The 19,394-nt window shown below is 37.9% G+C and overlaps 4 protein-coding genes across 4 annotated transcripts; 2 read left to right on the top strand and 2 right to left on the bottom strand.

Annotated features, from left to right (window-relative positions):
- Positions 1–267: 267 nt before the first annotated feature.
- On the top strand, positions 268–4,651 carry FDP41_008033 (uncharacterized protein; the record flags this gene model as incomplete). The annotated part of the gene is made up of 3 exons (XM_044711844.1): positions 268–2,950; positions 3,214–4,050; positions 4,125–4,651. 3 exons carry the CDS (start codon positions 268–270, stop codon positions 4,649–4,651), a joined length of 4,047 nt encoding a protein of 1,348 aa, XP_044568831.1.
- Positions 4,652–4,769: 118 nt separating this feature from the next.
- Positions 4,770–10,060, bottom strand: FDP41_008032 (uncharacterized protein; the record flags this gene model as incomplete). The annotated part of the gene is made up of 5 exons (XM_044711843.1): positions 4,770–5,889; positions 6,005–7,875; positions 7,965–8,006; positions 8,094–9,435; positions 9,540–10,060. 5 exons carry the CDS (start codon positions 10,058–10,060, stop codon positions 4,770–4,772), a joined length of 4,896 nt encoding a protein of 1,631 aa, XP_044568830.1.
- A 2,019-nt stretch (positions 10,061–12,079) lies between these two features.
- FDP41_008031 (uncharacterized protein) lies at positions 12,080–15,675 on the top strand (the record flags this gene model as incomplete). The annotated part of the gene is made up of 2 exons (XM_044711842.1): positions 12,080–13,102; positions 13,207–15,675. 2 exons carry the CDS (start codon positions 12,080–12,082, stop codon positions 15,673–15,675), a joined length of 3,492 nt encoding a protein of 1,163 aa, XP_044568829.1.
- Positions 15,676–15,823: 148 nt separating this feature from the next.
- Positions 15,824–19,220, bottom strand: FDP41_008030 (uncharacterized protein; the record flags this gene model as incomplete). Its single annotated transcript, XM_044711841.1, has 2 exons — positions 15,824–18,447; positions 18,563–19,220. 2 exons carry the CDS (start codon positions 19,218–19,220, stop codon positions 15,824–15,826), a joined length of 3,282 nt encoding a protein of 1,093 aa, XP_044568828.1.
- Between the last annotated feature and the right edge of the window lie 174 nt (positions 19,221–19,394).

The raw sequence follows: 19,394 nt of genomic DNA, 5'->3' as shown, positions 1-19,394 counted from the left end.
CTCGGCAGAGAATCGTCGCACAGGAATGATGGTGATAGGTTGGATGTGAGGTTATTTTAAACCTTAGAAAGTTTTTTAAGGTTTTTTTTGTAACGAGTTCATCATCACCTCAAAAGCTCTTTGGAAAAACAAATTCCATTCAGAAAGAGCTTGAAGGAGAGTATTTTGAATGAAGAGAGTCTGTGCAGATGTTTGTGCAGAAGATGCGAGTTCAGGAATGCACAAATGCTGGTCATGGTGAAACAATTTTCAAATTGCACCCAAAAAATGTCAACATTCACACCACCACCATTCCGAGAGTCTCCTCATGAATTTATGGGTCTGTGCCTTCAAGACGTGGTGAAAGCCTTGCTCGAGTACAATCATGGCTCTAATTTTCGAATTGAAGCAATTTATTTATTCGGATCGAGATTGTATGGTGTTGAACGTGTTGAACAACAACAAGTTCATGATGTTCAACCTTCCCATCCAATTGCAACCACGAGATCAACAACCATCACCACCAACGGAATGGCTCTTGATCAGCACCACCTCTCTGATTATGATTTTATTATTATTACCAATCGAGGATCGATCGAGAATCGGCCATCACACCAACAACATGACAACCATTCCGAGTGCATGATTCTTCCCGATGATTCCCGATTGACTTTGGAACTTGTGGTGAAAGATCGATATCATTTGGATTGTGTCGTGATGGATATTTCTTCCTTTCTTCTCGATACATTTATTGAGCAACACAATTATAAGGCAATTTTACCATTATGGCTTTCGGATCAAAACACCAGTGATTATGTTTGGTTTGAGACACCTCTCATGAAATTGATTCGAAAGTTTTGGTTGGCAAATTTGAATGTTCGATTAAGACAAATTCAAAGAGGACTCACGTTGTGGTGTCGTATTACAGCAAAACGATCGTTTTATGATGGAGATTTGAGAAGATGTCGAAAGAATTTATTACATTCCATTCGATATTTGAAATATGCCTATCAAATTGTGAGACAACACAAAATTAGCAAGTATCGAAATGCAAAGAAATTTTACAAATTATTCTTTGAAAATACAACTGAGTTTACGACATGGGAACAATATGAAGAAATATTTCGACCTCTTCATAAAAAGTTTAAAACACGTCTCAATGACACGTGTTATAACTTGTTCAAGGATGCAGACAATGAAACATCTTTGATGGACGACACTATGGAATCATCTTCATTGAAATTTATGGATTATATTGAAAAACATCCTTTGAGAGAACTTTCGAGAAATTTTTCAATTGTGATCGCTCCATTATTTGAATCTCAGAATGAGAGAGAACAGAAAAATAGAGTATTACAGGATCATGTATGTGGATGCTATGAATATTCAGCTCTTGACATTGTCAACTCTTGGCCACAGATCGAACAAGAATTGAATCAAATTTTTGAGAAAGTGTCACCAAGAGACATTATTCAACAAGAGACTCAAACTTCACCTTCTCTTTTGAAATTGATTACTCATCGAGAAGTTCACAAAAGATTGGATAAATTGATTCCTCTCAGAGAGTGCTGGAATGGATCTGTTCTTTCATACGAATTTCCACAATATTGGAACGATTTAGATCATTTCTCTCATGATTTTCATTTAAAACTCGTTGCACATTCCTACAATTACTTTTTCCAATATGACGCCGATGAGTGTGTGAATATGCTTCAGGAAGAGAATTCTCACGAGTCGTCATGTATCACAGTGACTAGGAAATATTTGGGAACCATGTATATGCTTTTTTATTTTAATCATGAATGGAGAATAAGCACGAATCAAGTCAATGAGGATTGGAAGTATTTATTTTCAAGAAATACACACTTCAACAATGATATTCAACAACAATTTTGGGAAATTTTTCACAATTCTGGGTATGAATTACCTTCAGAGACACATATGTGTTTCATGTTCACCCTTACTTTTAAACCATTTCTCAATGATGAACGCACACAAACTCCATCACAACAGAGACAACAACAATATTTAATTGCACACGGATGTAGAGACATGATCACACTTAAGGAACAATTTATTGAGACCTATGCAACACGATATCATTGGCAAACAGCCGAAGTGGTTGAAATAATTCCAAAACAATCGTATTTGGAAATGATGAAAAACAACAAGTACAAACCCAAGAAACGACCTCCAACATCAAATCCATGGAGAAAGAAACCAGATGATCTTTGTGTGAATTTACCACTTTTACCAATATTCGAAAAGTATATTGATGAAGCCAATGATTTTTCCAAAAACAATCCTCAACTCTTTTCTGGATTTGTTCTTTGTGATGAACAATTCAATAGAATCAAAGTGGAAACATCCATCTTTTACAATATGGGTCAATTAGAAATCTTTAGAGATAGTGAAACACAGGAAGAAAGTGTAGACTCTGAAAACAATGAAATGCTCATCATTGAAATGATTCGAAATTTGAGAACTTTCCAAGAGGAAGGTATTAATGATTTATTGTTGAGTTTGAATCATTGTCCAACCATTCATCATACTTCTCTAGTTTCTACTTCTTCAGAGACACATTCTTGCATTAGTACTCGTGTTGATCAAACATACGTTCGGGGGATGCCCGTGGACATTGCTCTTGTGAAACATTTTGTTCCTGCCTTCACTGACATGTATATGGATTTTAGAAATATTTTCAGACTTGCTTGTCACATGATTGATCATGTTTATCATTCCTCATTGAAAGAACTCGATCACAGATTACAAAAAGGTGTCATTTCTGAAAAGGAGCTCAACAAAACCTTTCCTTCAATCATTGAGGAGAAGAGTCCAGTCACGCGACACTTTCCCTTCATGTTCATGAGAAAACATGGTATTGACACTTGTTTTGAATTGTTCACACGAAAACACAATTTACACACAGAGGCCATTCATGGATTTCTTATAGAATGTAAACAAAAAATAAGTAAGATTGTATTTCAATTGTCCAATCGTGGTGATGAAACATTCACACAACAATGAGTGAATGTTCTTGTAATTCAAGAAGGTTTGAGTGTTTAAGAATTAAACGTTTACAAAAAAATTTAAAAAAAATTTAAAAAAAATTAGTCAAGCTATTATTCCGACCTCCATCCGTCTTCATGAAGAGAATTCTTCATCACGCGACGAATGATGATGGCGATCATCAGATCCGGACCATCAATACATTCATTCTGGAATACATACTAGATTTGGTGCAAAATGAGCAATCAAATATTCCTAAGAATGATCTCACTCAATCGTTTATTCAATTAGTATCGAAAAATTATGATGAGAAAGATTTTGTTCTCCGATTGCGATTATTGAATGAAAAATTTAAAGAGTTACGTTCAAAAACTTTATTGACTTTAGAAGATGAGGATGATGATGATGAATTAAATTCAAAACGATTGAACTCTTTGAAAAAATTATTGAATGAAATAAGCCCAAGTCAATTTTCACAACTATTTCCGAATGCCTATTTTGGAAAGGAAGAGTACTTGTCGAAACTGAAAAAGTGGGACCAACGTTTGTCAAAAGCTCGAGGTGATCTTGACTCAAAAAGAGAATCTCTAGAAAAAATTATAGGATATTCTTCGGTGTTGTGTAATTCACTGGGATCACCAAGAATTGTCGATGTGTTTTCTTCATTATCATCCTCATCATTATTAATTAATAATCATCGTAGCAATGGAGAGACATTGCTACAACCAACCAATGATGATTCACATCAGCATGAAGAAGGAAATATTGAGTCTTTTAAAAATGGCTCACAAATAACGACTCCATCTAAGACAAAAAAACAACAATTAACACCATTTTCAACTCATGTGAAAAATGGTACTCTAACACAAATGGACGAAACAGGGGACGAACAGTCGAGTATATTACAACCTTCAACGTTAAATTTCGATGTTGGAGGGGACAATTATGAAGGATTTGTAAACACAGAGAACCAAAGTGATCACACAGATTTAATTGTTATTAAGGACGATGAGGACTTGAGACAAGAAAATTTGAGGAAACGAAAATACTTTGAAGGAAGTTGTTCGTTTATTGGGTTAAAGAGAGCCTTAAAAGTAAGTGATGGACATTCATTGTTGCATCGTTTTGGTGCCAAGTCCTATTACTGTCACCTGTCACATTTATTCACAGAAATAATGCCAACAAGTACAATCGATTAGACACGTCTTTCACATTCAGTGACAGTATTTGCACCAAATTTGTCACAAGCAGAGTAGATGAAGACGGCGATGATATTCCAACAAGATCTATCTCTTCACCTCCACGACGAACCCGAAAACAAAAACCAATTCCGTATGAAAAATGGCAACCCAACGAATATGGACAACCTGGAAGATATTGGACGCAAAGAGAGCTTGATGCTCTAGAGAGAGGTTTTGATCTCTATGGAAAGGATTTTAAAAGAATTTTACAAGAATTCAAATCAGACTTTCATCCAGTACGAACACATGTTAGTTTGATGAGGAAATGTAAAAGACAATTCCCAGAAAAATTTTCAAATCTAAGAAAGAAAGTAAATGACACTAGAGAAGAAGAGCAAGAAGAGAATGATGACGATGAAGAAGAGGAAGAAGCTTCATCATCAGACACGCAGGACAATCAAAGAAACAAAGTTTTATCCTAATACCTTTATTCATTTATTTTTGAAACCATGAACCAATTCTATCACTTTTACATTTTTATTTTGATTTGAATATTGGAGAATGTTCATTGTTTATTTACAATTTGTTGGGAACGGAGGTCTATTTGTTGGATTCTTCATTTCTCTTCTCCAAAATAACTGCCTGTACATCCTCATCATACAACAAATCCAAATAAACATAATCTATTGCTTTGATATTTTGCTTTAGTGCTTCTATGACTATTTCCTTATCTTTGCAAAAACTAAAAAGAGCATATTTCAAGGCAAGTCCATGATATTTCACTGCTTTCAAAACAAATTCTCTATCATGCTGGAGCCTGTATGAAGCGAAAAAGAGTGCATGTTCACTCTTTTGAATGAGCTCATTCATCAATTCTTCATTATTCGAAAGATTCAATAATGAATGAGCTAATGCTGATGGATTTTGCTTCACTGCCGTCATTACAATTTCCAAATCTTTTCGATATCTAATTGGAGCATATTGCAAAGCAGTGCCTGTACTTTCCACTGCTTCTAGAACAATTTCTCTATCGTTCCATAACGATTGGTCATTAACATGCTTCAAAGCATCTCCAATTTGTTTCACAGACGTCAAGACAATATCTCTATCATCGCTGAAATGACCTTTAGGAAGAGCTTTTCCATTTTGTTGAACAGCTGCCATGACAATTTCACGATCTTGCTTGAATTTAGCAATGAGATAATTAAGAGCAAGACCGTTCTTCTTCACGGCATGCAATGCAAAGTTTCTGTCATTTTGAAATGTCTCTGAGGCATAGGAAATGGCCGTTTCATGTTTTTCTACTAGTTCTGTCATGAATTCTCGATCTTCTCTCAGATTGAAATATTGGTCATGGATTACTATTTCAGGACAATTTCTTGCTGCTTCCATAACAATTTCCTTATCTTTCCAAAGTGAATCAACAATTAACAAGGTAAGAATATTTCCAGACTTTTTTACACCTGCTAAAACAATATCCCTATCTAGCTGCTTAGTATCCCATGTTGTAAGAAAATAAACTTGGTCAGAATTTTCAAGAGCTTGTAATATTACTTTTTTGTCATTGATCACTTCAGGAGAGGTGACATATTGTAAGCTGTCACCTTTCTTTAAAATTGCATGTGTAATAATTTCAGAGTCATTTCTCAATCGAGCACTTGCTGCAGATAACGCATCCCCGTAGTTGCTAACAGCTTGCAATACAATTTCACGGTCATCTCTGAATGATGGCTCAGCAAGTAACAGGGCACGTCCACAACGTTTAACAATATTCATTATAAATTCTTTTCATTATTTCCTTGTCACTGAAAACATCAAGTCCAGTAGCAAGAAACATGGATTTAGGATCTCTGTTGATAGCATGAAGTATAATTTCCTTGTCTTTTCTAAACTCTTCATCTGCAGCAAGAAAAGTCAATACACTTCCTGTTTTGATAGCCGTAAATATTATTTCTCTATCTTTTAACATGTCTTTGCCCAGATAAAACACAGCGTTTGGATTCTGTTTAACAGCTGCCAATGCTATATCTTTATCGTTCTTGAGTGAGGCATCAAGATAGCGAATAGCAGAACCATTCAATTTGACTAATTCTAACGCGAAATCTTTGTCCTTCTTAAGGTCATCACAACAGGTAATTAACACTTGCAAATTTTGAGAGGCAGCCATTAAGATGACTTCCTTGTCTGCTTTCAACTCTGGCGACGTGTAATAATAGGAGTCATACTGCGATTTGAGGGCAGTCAGTAAAATTTTTCTATTACATCGCAACGATTTTCTTAAAAAACGGAATTCATATGGATTACGTTTCACAATCTCTAATGCTACTTCTTCATCGTTTAACAAATCTATATCAACATTTTCGAAAGAAGAAGAGCTACGAATTGTTTTGGCTGCAAGAATCATTAACGATTTGTCAATTTTTCCATGAGCAAAATCGAGTGCAATTCCATTTTGTGTTATTGCTTCTCGAACGATTTCAGGGTCGCTTCGTAAATGTGAAGCTGCAAATTCCAAGGCTTCTCCATTCTGTTTCACAGCAGCCAACACAATCTCTCTGTCACATTGCAATGATGAATGTGCAAACTCTAAGGCTAGACCTGACTTTTTGACAGCGTAAAGTACAACTTCCTTATCGTGTTTGAGTTCGTGACTAAGATACTTGAGCGGAGTGGAGCCATTATCAATTCCATATTTGAATGCTTTCAATGCTAAATCACGTTTTTTTCGAAGTCTTTCGCTTGCGTGTCTGAGAGCATCTCCATTCTGTCTTACGGCCATTTCCACAAGTTCCTCATCGTCTTGGAGGTCAGGTGAGGCAAATTCTAAGGATAATGGGTCGTTTTTAAGGGCTGTCATTACAACTTCTTTGTCATTTCTAAGAGAGAGAGGTACATAGGAAAGGAAGGATCCATTTTGCTTTACAGCAAGTAATGCCAGCTCTTTGTCTGCTTTCAATAAATAATGTGCATGCTGATAATTGTATGTATCATGTTCAATTAGCTTTTTTACAACCTCTCGATCTTGTCTCATTGAATGATCCAAACTTTCAATATATATATATGAAAAGAATTGATCTTTGTCAAGGAGTTCCATCACAAGGTTCTTATCTTTCCTAAATTTCTCATCTACATATTCTATGCATGCAGGTGAAAATCTAAGAGCCTTCATTACAAACTCTTTGTCTTTCTTCAATCTGCTACTTGCATATTTCATTGCTTCTCCAGTGTCAAAAACGGCTCGTTCAACGACCTCATTGTCATCTTTCAATGCTTCTCCAACATACATCAATTGAGTGCCATTGATGATGACAGCCAAAAGTGCCACCTCCTTATCGTGCCTTAATATGTCGCTAGCATAGCGGAACATGTTTGGTTCCGTTAACAGAACCTTCTTAAGTAATTCTTTATCGTTTCGTAACTCTGCATCAATGTACCGATAAATTGACGTGTTTCCTTCACCAATCATTTGCATGATAAAGTCTTTATCATTCCTCAGCGAAGAATCAGCATATCGAAAATAATGCGCATTGTGATGGACGGCTATTTTGACAAGTTCCTTGTCTTTAAGAAACGCACTATCTACGTGCAGTAGAAGAGAGGGATCTTTTCGAATCGATTCGATAACAATCTCACGATCTTTCGCCAACTCGTCAGAAACATACTCTAAGGCATACGCATTGCTTGTGACACATCCCATAACGATTTCCTTAAGATTCAAATTACAATGAATTGATGTTCAACATATATAAGGTCAACAGATTGTCAATGAAGTATATATTCAATGGTTTGACATACCTTATCATTGTTCCACTCTTTACCAAATCGTATGATTGGAGACTTTACTCTTGTTGCTGCATCAAGAATAAATTCTCAGTCTGAAACAAGTTCTGGTGGCAAGTAGTTGTAATTAGATGCATTATATACCAGAGCGATCATGGCCAAGTTCTTATCTTTTCGCAACTCGAAAGGAATGGATGCAAAAGAGGCACCTGACTTTAATGCACACTTAATCACCTCCATGTCATTTCGCAATTGATCGTTCAGGGATGTGTAGAAATGTAAATTATATCTTTTGGAACCATACAACAAGATAATTTCTTTGTCTTGCTTAAACTCCATTGGAACTTGACCATAGGAAAGGCTTGCTCTTATGGCTGACTCGACAAGTTCTCTATCTTTTTTCAGTGCAACAGGAACATATTGTAATGCTCCTCCATCGGAAGATAGAGCGTGCATGATAAACTCCATGTCACTTCTAAAAGGTTTCCACAATAGTCCAAATTGATAAGGCTGATGTTTCATAAATTCCAGCATGATTCGCCTATCTTGCCGAAATTTCTCATGGAAATCTGTAACAGTCAAACAGTATGCATCGCGTGAGCTCACAGCTAACCATGCTAGCTCTTCATCCTCCTTTAAACTGTCATCTATATATTTGTAATTCACGCTACGCAAGTCAATCGCTTGTAGGGCTAACTCTCTGTTTTTCTTCATTACAGGTCCAACATATTTATAATTGGTGGGTTCGGAAAAGATTGCCACTTGACACACTTCAAAATTGTCTCTCAAATCAGCACTGGCAAATTGAAGTGCACAACCATGGGATTTCACAGCCTCCATGACAACTTCAAAATCGTGTTGCATTTCAGTTGACACGTATTGCAAACAATCGCCGTTCATTTTGACCACCTCGAGCACCACTTCTCGATCTGCTCTTAGTTCAGTACTTGCGTGCATGAAACCATCGAAATACGAGCCACGCAACACAGTGAAAAGAATTTCCTTATCTGACTTCAACTCATCAGCTATAACGTCATACAAATATCCGTTATCTCGCAAAATGTTCAAAACAAGACTTCTATTCGATCTAAACTCAAGACCGAGGTATCTGAGTGCGGATGGTTGACTCTCCAGAGCAGCCATTACACAACTATTGTCCCTTTTCAATCGATCATCAGCATAGCGTATAATCTCACCTCCCAAACGATTGATGGCTAGTAGCACGATTTCCTTGTCGTTAATGAATTTACTACTGAGTTGCGATAATGGGCAGCCACATCTAACTGCCTCCATAACAAACTCCCTGTCATTTCGTAAATCTTCTCCAGCAATATCAAATGACCATGCATTTTGTTTGAGGCATAAGGTGACAATTTCCTTGTCATTATAGAACTCGCGTGGAACTCTACTCAAATCACAACCATGCTTCACAGCCTCCAATATCATGCTTCTGTCTCCCTTAATATTATCACCGGCATCAGACAAACTGTTATTGGAAAACAAATGATTTCACGCAATGGTACCATTGATTAGATTACCATAATAACGTCACATATTATCACACTTGAAGAACACCAATCATAAACATACCAAACTGGTTCAGATTTGACAGCGAGAAGAAACACTTCCCTGTCACTCCTAATTTCATCTGAAAACTGCTGAAATGCTTCCCCTTCAATAGAAACAGCAGCAAGAGCTACTTCTTTATCGTTTTTCAAATCATCACCGATGTGATTATAGGCATGACCTGGACACTCTTTGAGCACTTTTAAAACAAACTCTTTATCATTTCGCACACTTTCATCCGCATATTGAATGGCCTCAGACATTGAAGAACAAGCTAAAAAGACCAATTCACGATCCTTTGCAAATTCTGTATTTTGAACCAATCGTAAATAATCTCCATCATGGCGAATGGCCATCATGAATAAATCCCGAGAGGCAACAGCATCTTGATGATGAATTAAATATTCAGAACAATACGGGATACATTCAATATTTGCAGAGAGGGCATGGAGTACTACTTCTAAATCTCCTTTCAAGTCCTCATCTGCTTGTTGAAACAATTCCAACACTTCACCCGAGTGTTCTTGGCTAAATCGTTGGATCATTTCATATTTTTCTCATGAAAATCAACCGTTGATCGAGCTTTAGTTTGCATGGTTTCTCTCAATAGTCCATAGAGAGAATTATCCAACAAACTCGTGTTCATCGGAAGGATCAAGGTCGTGGCTTCATATTGGTTGGGTGGATTGGGGTGATGATTGGAGCACAACATTGGTTTCCACAATTTTTTAAAACCAAAACCTGATTAGGATGGGATTCCACAGCAGAATTGAAATTTCAAATCGACAAATAAGAATTGAAATTTCTACCATACGCACTGAAAGTAGTAGTAACTGTTGGTTGGAATAAGCGGCATCCTGACAATGTCATGGAATACCAATAAAAAAGGGAAGACATGTTTATTACCAATCATGCAATTGAACTGGAAATGATGTTCCTCCATTTCAAATCAAACAATTTTGAACGAGAATAGATTAAGGTTATTCAACAACCCATTCTCTCATGAAAATTCATCGCCTCCACAACTGCAAGAATCGTGAAACACTGACTCCTAGTTTAGAGAGAGGTTCACTTTGAAATCAAAATCAACCTCACTGTTCAATTTGAGATTCAAACATACGAGATGAACGAATTCAATAATGTTTTTCTTTGAAGTAACCTTTTCATCTTTGAAAAGCCACTTTCTTCCACTTCTTTATTGGAATCACTCTTTTCTGATGTGGAACAATTTTTGAATTCTAAAGATTGGTATTTTGATTTTATATGGAACTCCTTATCGACGAGAATATTTATTTGGACCTCCTGGAACAGGAAAATCAAGTAAAGTGACATCCCTGGCTGCTGTTTTCAATTTGAATATTTGTTTGGTGAATTTGGCTTCAAAAGAATTGAACGATGATGACAGCACATGCAGACGCCATTATTGTCATGGAAGATATTCATCGTTTGCCAATGATGTCATGGATGCTTTGACTCTAATGGGTAACAAAAAAACTGACACGAATAAGGGTGAATGCATCAATCAGTCATTCCAAAGTCTCAGATCCATCCAAAATTCTGAATGAAACTCCCCAGATGGGATCATTCAATGTCTTTCCAACCAAATCTCCACTGAACGCCATTGACGGTATTGCTGCACAAGAAGGCCGAGTCATTTTCCTGACCACCAACTTTAAGGAAAAACTTCCACCTTCTTTAATTAGAAATGGCAGAATTGACAAGAAGATTTTCATTGGACATGCCACTGAATATCAAACCAAAACTTTTACTCAATGACAAGTCCATGCAACTACAAGAACAAAAAGAAGTTGAACATTTCATGGATACCTTTTGGGAGAAGGTCAAACATTTAAAGATTTGCATGGCTCAACTTGAGGATTTTTATTGTTGCATGGAAACAGCATTGTTGAATTGGTGAATGCAGCCGACGATTTTGAAAAGTTTATTATGAATGATCAATAATAACACATTAAACAACTGTGGAGGATGAATAGACTTGTTCAATTTCTTTCTTGGATCTTGTTGTTGTAAAAAGTAAATTCCCTTCATGAGAGAATTGGCAGTTGATGTGAAAGACAACAATTGTGATGGTGTGTGATCACGCCAATTTCAACTTTGTTGTTGAGATTGGGTGTTGGTTGTTGCGATCATAACAAGATCGGCAAGACTAACCGCCAGTGCGGCTTGCCAAAAATTCACTACAGAAAAAAATTCACTTGCTGTCAGACGTCATATTCTGATAAAGTCGCACCAACTCTCACAGCGTTGCACTACAGCTTCATCTACAGCAGAGCCTTTTTGCACAACAGCGTCGTGCACAACAATTTTTTCGCATCACACACATTCTCCCTTTTATTATTACCGACAACAATTTTAAAGGTAAGCTTTCTGATGATAAAATTCGATTCCTAACTCTCCACAATGCTTTACGGTTTCACCTCACGATGATGATTTGAACTCAATATTTGGTTGAATTCAAATTTGGGAATTTATTAATTAATACCGGATGCGGATTTCTTGCATCATCATCATGATCACTGTTCAATTGACCATAACAGCCAACCATGCAAAACCAGCCTTCTTCATCATCAATCCCTTCGTCGTCTTCCACCAATAATAACACCAACAATGTTTCATCCTCCTTGTCCTCCTCCTCTTCAACCACAAGACCATCTCCCATTCCTAATTCTCCTAATACATTGACTACATCTTCTTCTTCGAGTAGCAACATGATGATGAGATCCTCTCCTAAACCATCATCGGGTGGAATGATTCCCCAATATCAACAATATTTTCATTTACTGCAATCCATTTCCTCGGGAGGTCCTTTACCAATTCCATCAACTTCCACCTCTTTGAATGGATCGGGAGGTACTTCGAATTTGCCATTCTCTCCAAATTTGAACGGATTGCCACCGAGTTCGAGTGCTTCTTTGGTTTCGACTTCACCCATGATGAGGAGGACGACATTGAGTGCAATTTTGGGAACCACTCCGAGCGGGTTGACTCGATCGAGCAATAATAATAGCAGCAACAGTGTTGTTGGATCTTCAACATCATCCTCATCATCAAACCAAAATTCTTCATCCTCAGCATCATCGAAAGGAAATACTTCTCCAAAGAATGAACAGTCTTCAACAACACCCATGCTGGTCACAACCTCGGCCAATCAGAATTCAACACAAATAGCATCACCCGTACCAATTTCAAGTGTCTTACCAGTCAAGCTTTCGCATGATTCTCATCATGACTCGAGTGTTGTGTTGGACTCGAGTGTTTCAATGCCTTCTCCTGCTGTTGCAAAACAGAAAAAGTCACGAAAGAAAAAGGAAGAAAAGGAAGAAAAAAATTCCGCAAATGAAGATGATGCCACCAGCAGTGGTGGAGGCGGTGGTCAAGGAGAAGACGAACAATCCAAGAAGGGAAGAAGCAAAACTTGCAAGAGATGGACCGAAGAACAAAATCGTCTCTTAAAAGATGCAGTATTACGATATGGACCAAGAAATTGGAAAAAAATTGCCTCAGAAATTAGTGGAGGAATGTTTACAGCTGATCAATGTAATCAACATTGGCACAGGGTATTGCATGTAAGTAGTAGTAGTAGATGGTCATATTTTGAAGAACAATTCATTTCTCTCACACGTGTCAACTATTAATACTTCACACACAAATATTTCACACAAATGCACAGCCACGTATTATTAAGGGAGAATGGACACAAGAAGAAGATAACCTTCTCTTTGACAAGGTTGCTGAATATGGAGAATCCAGCTGGACCAAAGTAGCAGAATTTCTCATTGGACGAACCGACATTCAATGTCGTCACAGATATTTCCAAAAGAAGAAAGAAATGGAAAGTGGTTCAAGAAGAAAGACCACTTCCACATTTTCCTCGCCCTCTCTTGCTTCATCGACTGGTGTTTCTCCTGGCTTGGGAGTAACAGCAGATGGAGGCCTATTGTCTCCACAACTTGCTGGTTTAGAAGGTGTTCGTGTGAACGTGCCAAATCCGTCACCTCCGCTTGGCATTTCTCCTAGCTCAATATTGGATTCTGCAAGTACCTCTAACTTTGTTCATCAACACAAAATTACATTATTTACTACTCCATCGACCGTTCCTCTTCAGGAAAGACTGAAAGGTGATTCTTCTGTGATTTTGGGACAACAACCATCACCAAATATTCAAAACAACACACCAAGTGGTACTTTTGCATCTCCTTCCTTATCAATGGAATCCAAACAAAGAGTCACACAATTTTCATATCTAGAGAAAGAAGGAATTGATGAAAGTGATTTCGTAACAATCGATGAAATGCCAATGATTGTGCCTACGACGACCACTACTCCAACACAATTTCCAAAAAGTCAACAAACTTCTACACCACAAGAAGAAAAGAAAATTCCAACTCAACAAAAACAACAAGCACAGTACAATGAGAATTTATTACTCTGTGACGAAGAAGATTTATCAACTCCTCAACTGGGAGCAACTTCTCTCACAACAGAAGAAGACATGTCATCTGCCACACTCATGAAACGAGCAACTCCTCAACTTGCAACTCCACAAATGGGTGGAGAACAGGATGACATGGACGAAGATGATGAACCACATCAATTAACCATTGACGAGATGGACACTGTTTCACCAGAACTCTCAAAAGCAAAGAACTTACAAATGGGCACAAAGTCCACTCAACCACTCATGGCTCCAGTTCACACAACTATTGGATCTCCACAAGTGGCAACAACCATTTCGAGTGGTAGTGACAGTCTTTCATCGTCTGCCAACATCAACAACACACCAACCATCACTCCTGCCAAACCAAAGAAACGTTCGAGTGCTCTCAACAGAATGAGAGGAAACATCAATGTGTGGATTCCATTTAGTGAAAGTGAAGAACAAGTATTAATAACAGAGGTTTACAAACAAATTTTGGAAAAGAATTTACCTCTTCCTCACATCAACATGCACCGAGGAATCCAATCCACAGCAATTGTTGGAGTCTCTATCAGCGAGGATCAATCTTCTTCCATTCAGTTTCAATCAACAATTCCGAATTCTTCTGAGTCAACAACAATTCCTGAAGCATTCTCAACAACAAGCAGCAATGTTGGTGACACCAATTCAACCTCAAACAGACAATCCATTCTGTTGCCTTCTCCAGTTCCTGTTCTGACATCGAATTCTCCTCTTCCTCGTCAATTAATTCCTCACAATAACAATATTCGAAAGACAAGTGTCACACCTACAACGAGTGTCACTTCTTCGGACTATGTGGATGACATTGATTTTGTTGAAATTTTGACAGTGAACAGCAATTGTTTCCATCCATTACGAACTCATCATTCACTCAAAACTCACTTTGTGAAACTTCGAGAAATGTTAGGTGACGCTGCTTTATTCAACCTTTCACATAATCATCAAGGACCATTGGTATTGGAACCATTATCTCAAACTCCTCTTGCTCTTTATCAGAAATCAAATAGTCATGCATGGTTGTCCTCAAGTAAGGTTGCTACCCATCGCACCAGTAGTAGCAGTTTGGCCTCTTCTTCACACGCAACATCCACCACAACATCAACGACATTGAATTCAGCTTCATCTTCCTCACAAACAACTCCTAACAAACCTGGAAGGAAAAAGAAGATAATTCCACAAGATGTCACAAAAATGGAAGAAGGAGTTTCTGCCAACGCATCCTCTTCAACAGCTGGAAAGCCAGGACGAAAGCGAAAAACAGCAAGCGCACAAATACCTGGTGTGGCAAGCTCCACAATGGCTGAACCAACTCGAAAGAAGGTTAAGAAGACACTCTCTGAGCAACAAAAGAATTCCAAGAGCGAAGATCAAATGGATGTGAACTCCACTCAATCAACGAACCAATTACCCCTAGTGGGTGATTCAAATGTGACATTCCTTCTTCTCAAAAATTTCAATGCTCCACCCACAACCAAACAGATTCAACCTTCAAAGATGACACTTCCCTTAGATACACCTCTTTCACAAATAGTATCAACCATTCGAGGAAATCTTTCACTGAATTATGATCCAGAAATTATTTGCGAGAACTCACCAATCTCCAATACATCGCAGTCACTGAGGAATTTGATGGACGAGAAAAATATTCAAATTGATGAATTGGTTCTCTTTTACAAATAAACGAACCCAATATTTTGAATAGCAGTCTCTTTTGGTTGCAAAAAGTTCCTGTCAATCACTTGTGATTTTGGACAAAAGTAAAATTTTCAATACTTGGTTTTATTTCACAATAAACTGTCTCAATAAATTAACTTAAAGTATCATCGCATTACAACTGTTGATTCGTGGTTGTCTCTTCATCTCTTAATTGATCATACTTCTTCGAAATACTTCTATACTTGAAGAACAAGAATACAGCAACAATAGAGATACCCACAAGGATAACCAAGCAAACTCCCAACACAGTTCCAATAATCCAATATGGTGTTTCGATGGACAATGGTTCGCATGTCTCTGTTTTCACATCATTTGTGAGATCATTTGGACCTCTGGCACACTTGTGTTGCAAACCTTCCTTTCTTGTAAATCGGATGGGTCTAGTCTTGGTGTCCTTATTGCATTCTCCTTCTAGTCGTGTGAAATCACTCTCAGCACACAATGGGCATCCATAAATTGAGAGAGTATCCAAACGGAAATTGCAGCCAGTGTCGTCCACTGCTCTCAAACGAGGATTATCAGCAAGTGAAGACTCAGTGGAACTATCCACAGTACACATGGCAACAATGGTAATCTTTGCAGGTCCGTCTTTCTTTGTAACATTGTTGAAACAAACATTTTGATAGTTTTGCACAGTGATAGAAATTCCCACATTATTCACGTTTGGTGAAGTATCATAAATAGTTTCCATTGAAATGGAGTTACCAAAATCAACCACTTGACCGTTTCTATATTTCACACATGCGTAGGATCCTGGTGGGCAATTGTCAGCCATGGCATATTGCTCTGAGAACGAGTTCATCATGGCAAATAATTGAGTGGCTTGATCAAAATCAAACATGGTCAACATTGGTCGACCACCACCAATGGTCATGGAGCTACGTGGACCCACTTGACTTGCATTGTTGGCCTTGCACACATCAAAATAGAAAAAGGCGTCCATGATGGAAGTGGTGAAGAAACGAGTGTTACCTAAAAGTGCACCTAACTTTTGGAATTCAAAGCGTTGTGAAGTTGAGTCTAATTTGTTGGTTGACACACAAACTTCATTGTTCGTCCATGAACAAGTTGAACTGCCCTTTGAACTGGTTTGTCCCTTACCACAGTTATAACACTTATCACTTGAGGCATAACTGAACTGATTGGCGTCACAGATTGAACAGTTAGCACTTGCTGGAGCAGAGTAGTAACCAGCAGAGCAAGATTCACACTTGTCCAATTTTGGATATTGACCTCCTGCACAAGTATTGCAGAGAACGGCACCACCAACGTTACCTGAAACACCACTGAGTGATACCTTGGATACAACAGCACGATTACAAGTGAAAGATTCGTTCAATGATGTAGGAGCGTCCAAAGTTACAAAGTTGATATCGAACAACAGTTGATCCTTCTTACGTTCGGTCATTGTAAGTGGAATGTCAACTGTTTGCCAATCTTCTTCTACTTCGTATTCATCCTCTTCGAATTTTTTACATCCACTACATTGAACAGACTTTCTGGCGACTCCATCAACTAAAAAGTCAACTCTACTTCCACTGTTGATAGGACACGAAAGGAACAATCTGACACTGAATGATGGAGTAATGTCCTCTTCCAATGTTACTTTTGGTAAATTAGTAAATGATAAACGAGTGACTGATTTTCCATTTCCAACACCAGAATCTAAGCCAGCAGATCCCAAATCTCTCCATCCCACATTAGTCAAGCATTCACCAACACAAGATGAAGTATATGAAGTGCTCACATCACCAATTACATCATAAAGGTGAAGAATTTTGAAACGAGAAGCCTCATTGCTCTTGCAAGGTTCACATTCCGTTTCAGCATGATGGATAGATCTTGCATGAATGTCGGTATCATTATTGTTACGATTGTCATGATCATTGAAAAATCCAGGTTCACAATAAGTACAAGTTTGAGAGTTTCCAACAATTGTCTTTTTCATACCAAGGCCACACTTGATGGTTTCGCTGCATAATGCAGTAGAAGATGGTGGTAATTGTTCACTGTCATTTCTTGACTCGTTACAAACTTTTGGTAAAATCCAGAAATAGTCAATGGTTCTTCTGTTATTTTCACAGATAGATCCATATCTGAACGAGTAATCATTCTTTGTACAAGGTACATTAGCCATGAAACATTCTGTGGCACCAGAGAAGGAAGTATGTCCAGGAGGACATGCCTTACATGAGGACATTCCTTCTTCGTTTTGATAAGTACCAGGTGGACATGGTAAGCATGGATGAGTACCATTAGAATAAGTTCCTTTGGTACAATTTTCGCATCGAGTGACAACTTCCTTGTCAACTGCTCCCATAATTGAAATATTTCTGATCTTGGCACGATCTTCACCTTCATCTTTGGAAGAGTCTTTGCTGTATAACCATTGGAATGTGTGGAATCCTGCTTTGGTAATTGGGAAGCTGACTTTTTTCCAAGAGAGTTGTCGATCAGCCTTAACCAAATAATCAGAGCTACCATCCATATAAAAGTATAAAAAGTCATAGTATTGTTCGGCATCCACTTGATATTCAAATGAAATGCTAGCAAGTCCCTTATTGACAGCTGTTTGAGAAATTTCAGCAGAATATTCAAGGTAGTTCTTTGAGAATGGTTTGTTTCTGTTGTCACCACTGTCAATATAATCACCACGTGGTTGCCAAGGAGAACATGTTGGTGCCCAAGCAAAGTTTGTACAATAAGTCCTCATTTGTGGAGGAAGAATTGGTTTTTCTAGTAACCATTAATGTCCAAAGTGTGGTTAAAAAACAAGATGACAATATTGTAAAACACACAACAATATATTCCCGAAATGAAAAATAAAACTTTCAACTTCTACTAAACTTACCCACATTGGCATCTGTTCCAGTAGCAATCCAAGTATTCAAACTCAACTCTCCAGAATGAGCATAGGAACCCGGATCACAATGAAGACAAGTCTTACTCGACATTTCCAAACGAGTTCCTTCCTCACAAATCATATCACAAGGAATACCAGTGACTGGTGCAGGCAAATTATATCCCGTACACACGGCAGGAGGCTTGAAAAAGAAGAAAGCAGCCTTTGTATTAGTACTATTATCACATTGAGTGAAACGAGCTCCAACATCTCTCACCGGATCGCATGGACAACCCACAGAGAGAGGCAATACACCCGATGCAAGATCAGTGGCTTGAGTTTGCTCCACGACTGATCGAGTGTTTGAAGTGATGTAAGATCCAGTTGTAGAAGTACTTGATGATAAAACAGATCTGGTTGTTATTCTTGTATCTACATCTTCACCGGGTGTAGCAAACACCATGGCCGATGTTGCCCCACAAGTAATACCAGCACAATGGGTATAACTGGTTGGATATTGAGCATTGAGAGCACACGTTGATTTTTCAGCCTGAACCATCCACAAACTTCCTCCTCCTCCGATCATCATCATCATCGTACACACGATGCAAGCCATCACTGCAACAAGGCTTACTCGTGTGTGGCTTGTTGTTATTTCTACTTTCATTTTTTTTTATTGTTCAAAAAAATTCAAAATTCCGAAAAGGGAAATTCGAAGCTCTGCTTGCACCATCATGGTTCTTGATTTGACTTGTTTCCTAATTCAAAAAAGGAGGTTTTTGAGAAATGGATCAAGTGTTTATTGTAAAATCTTGCATGTGGCAATCAATTATTGGGTGTG

Source organism: Naegleria fowleri (genome assembly GCF_008403515.1).
Source record: "Naegleria fowleri strain ATCC 30894 chromosome Unknown tig4, whole genome shotgun sequence".
Taxonomy (NCBI): domain Eukaryota; phylum Heterolobosea; class Eutetramitea; order Acrasida; family Naegleriidae; genus Naegleria; species Naegleria fowleri.
Note: the sequence above shows the minus strand (reverse complement) of the source record. Positions and strands in the feature narration are given on the sequence as shown.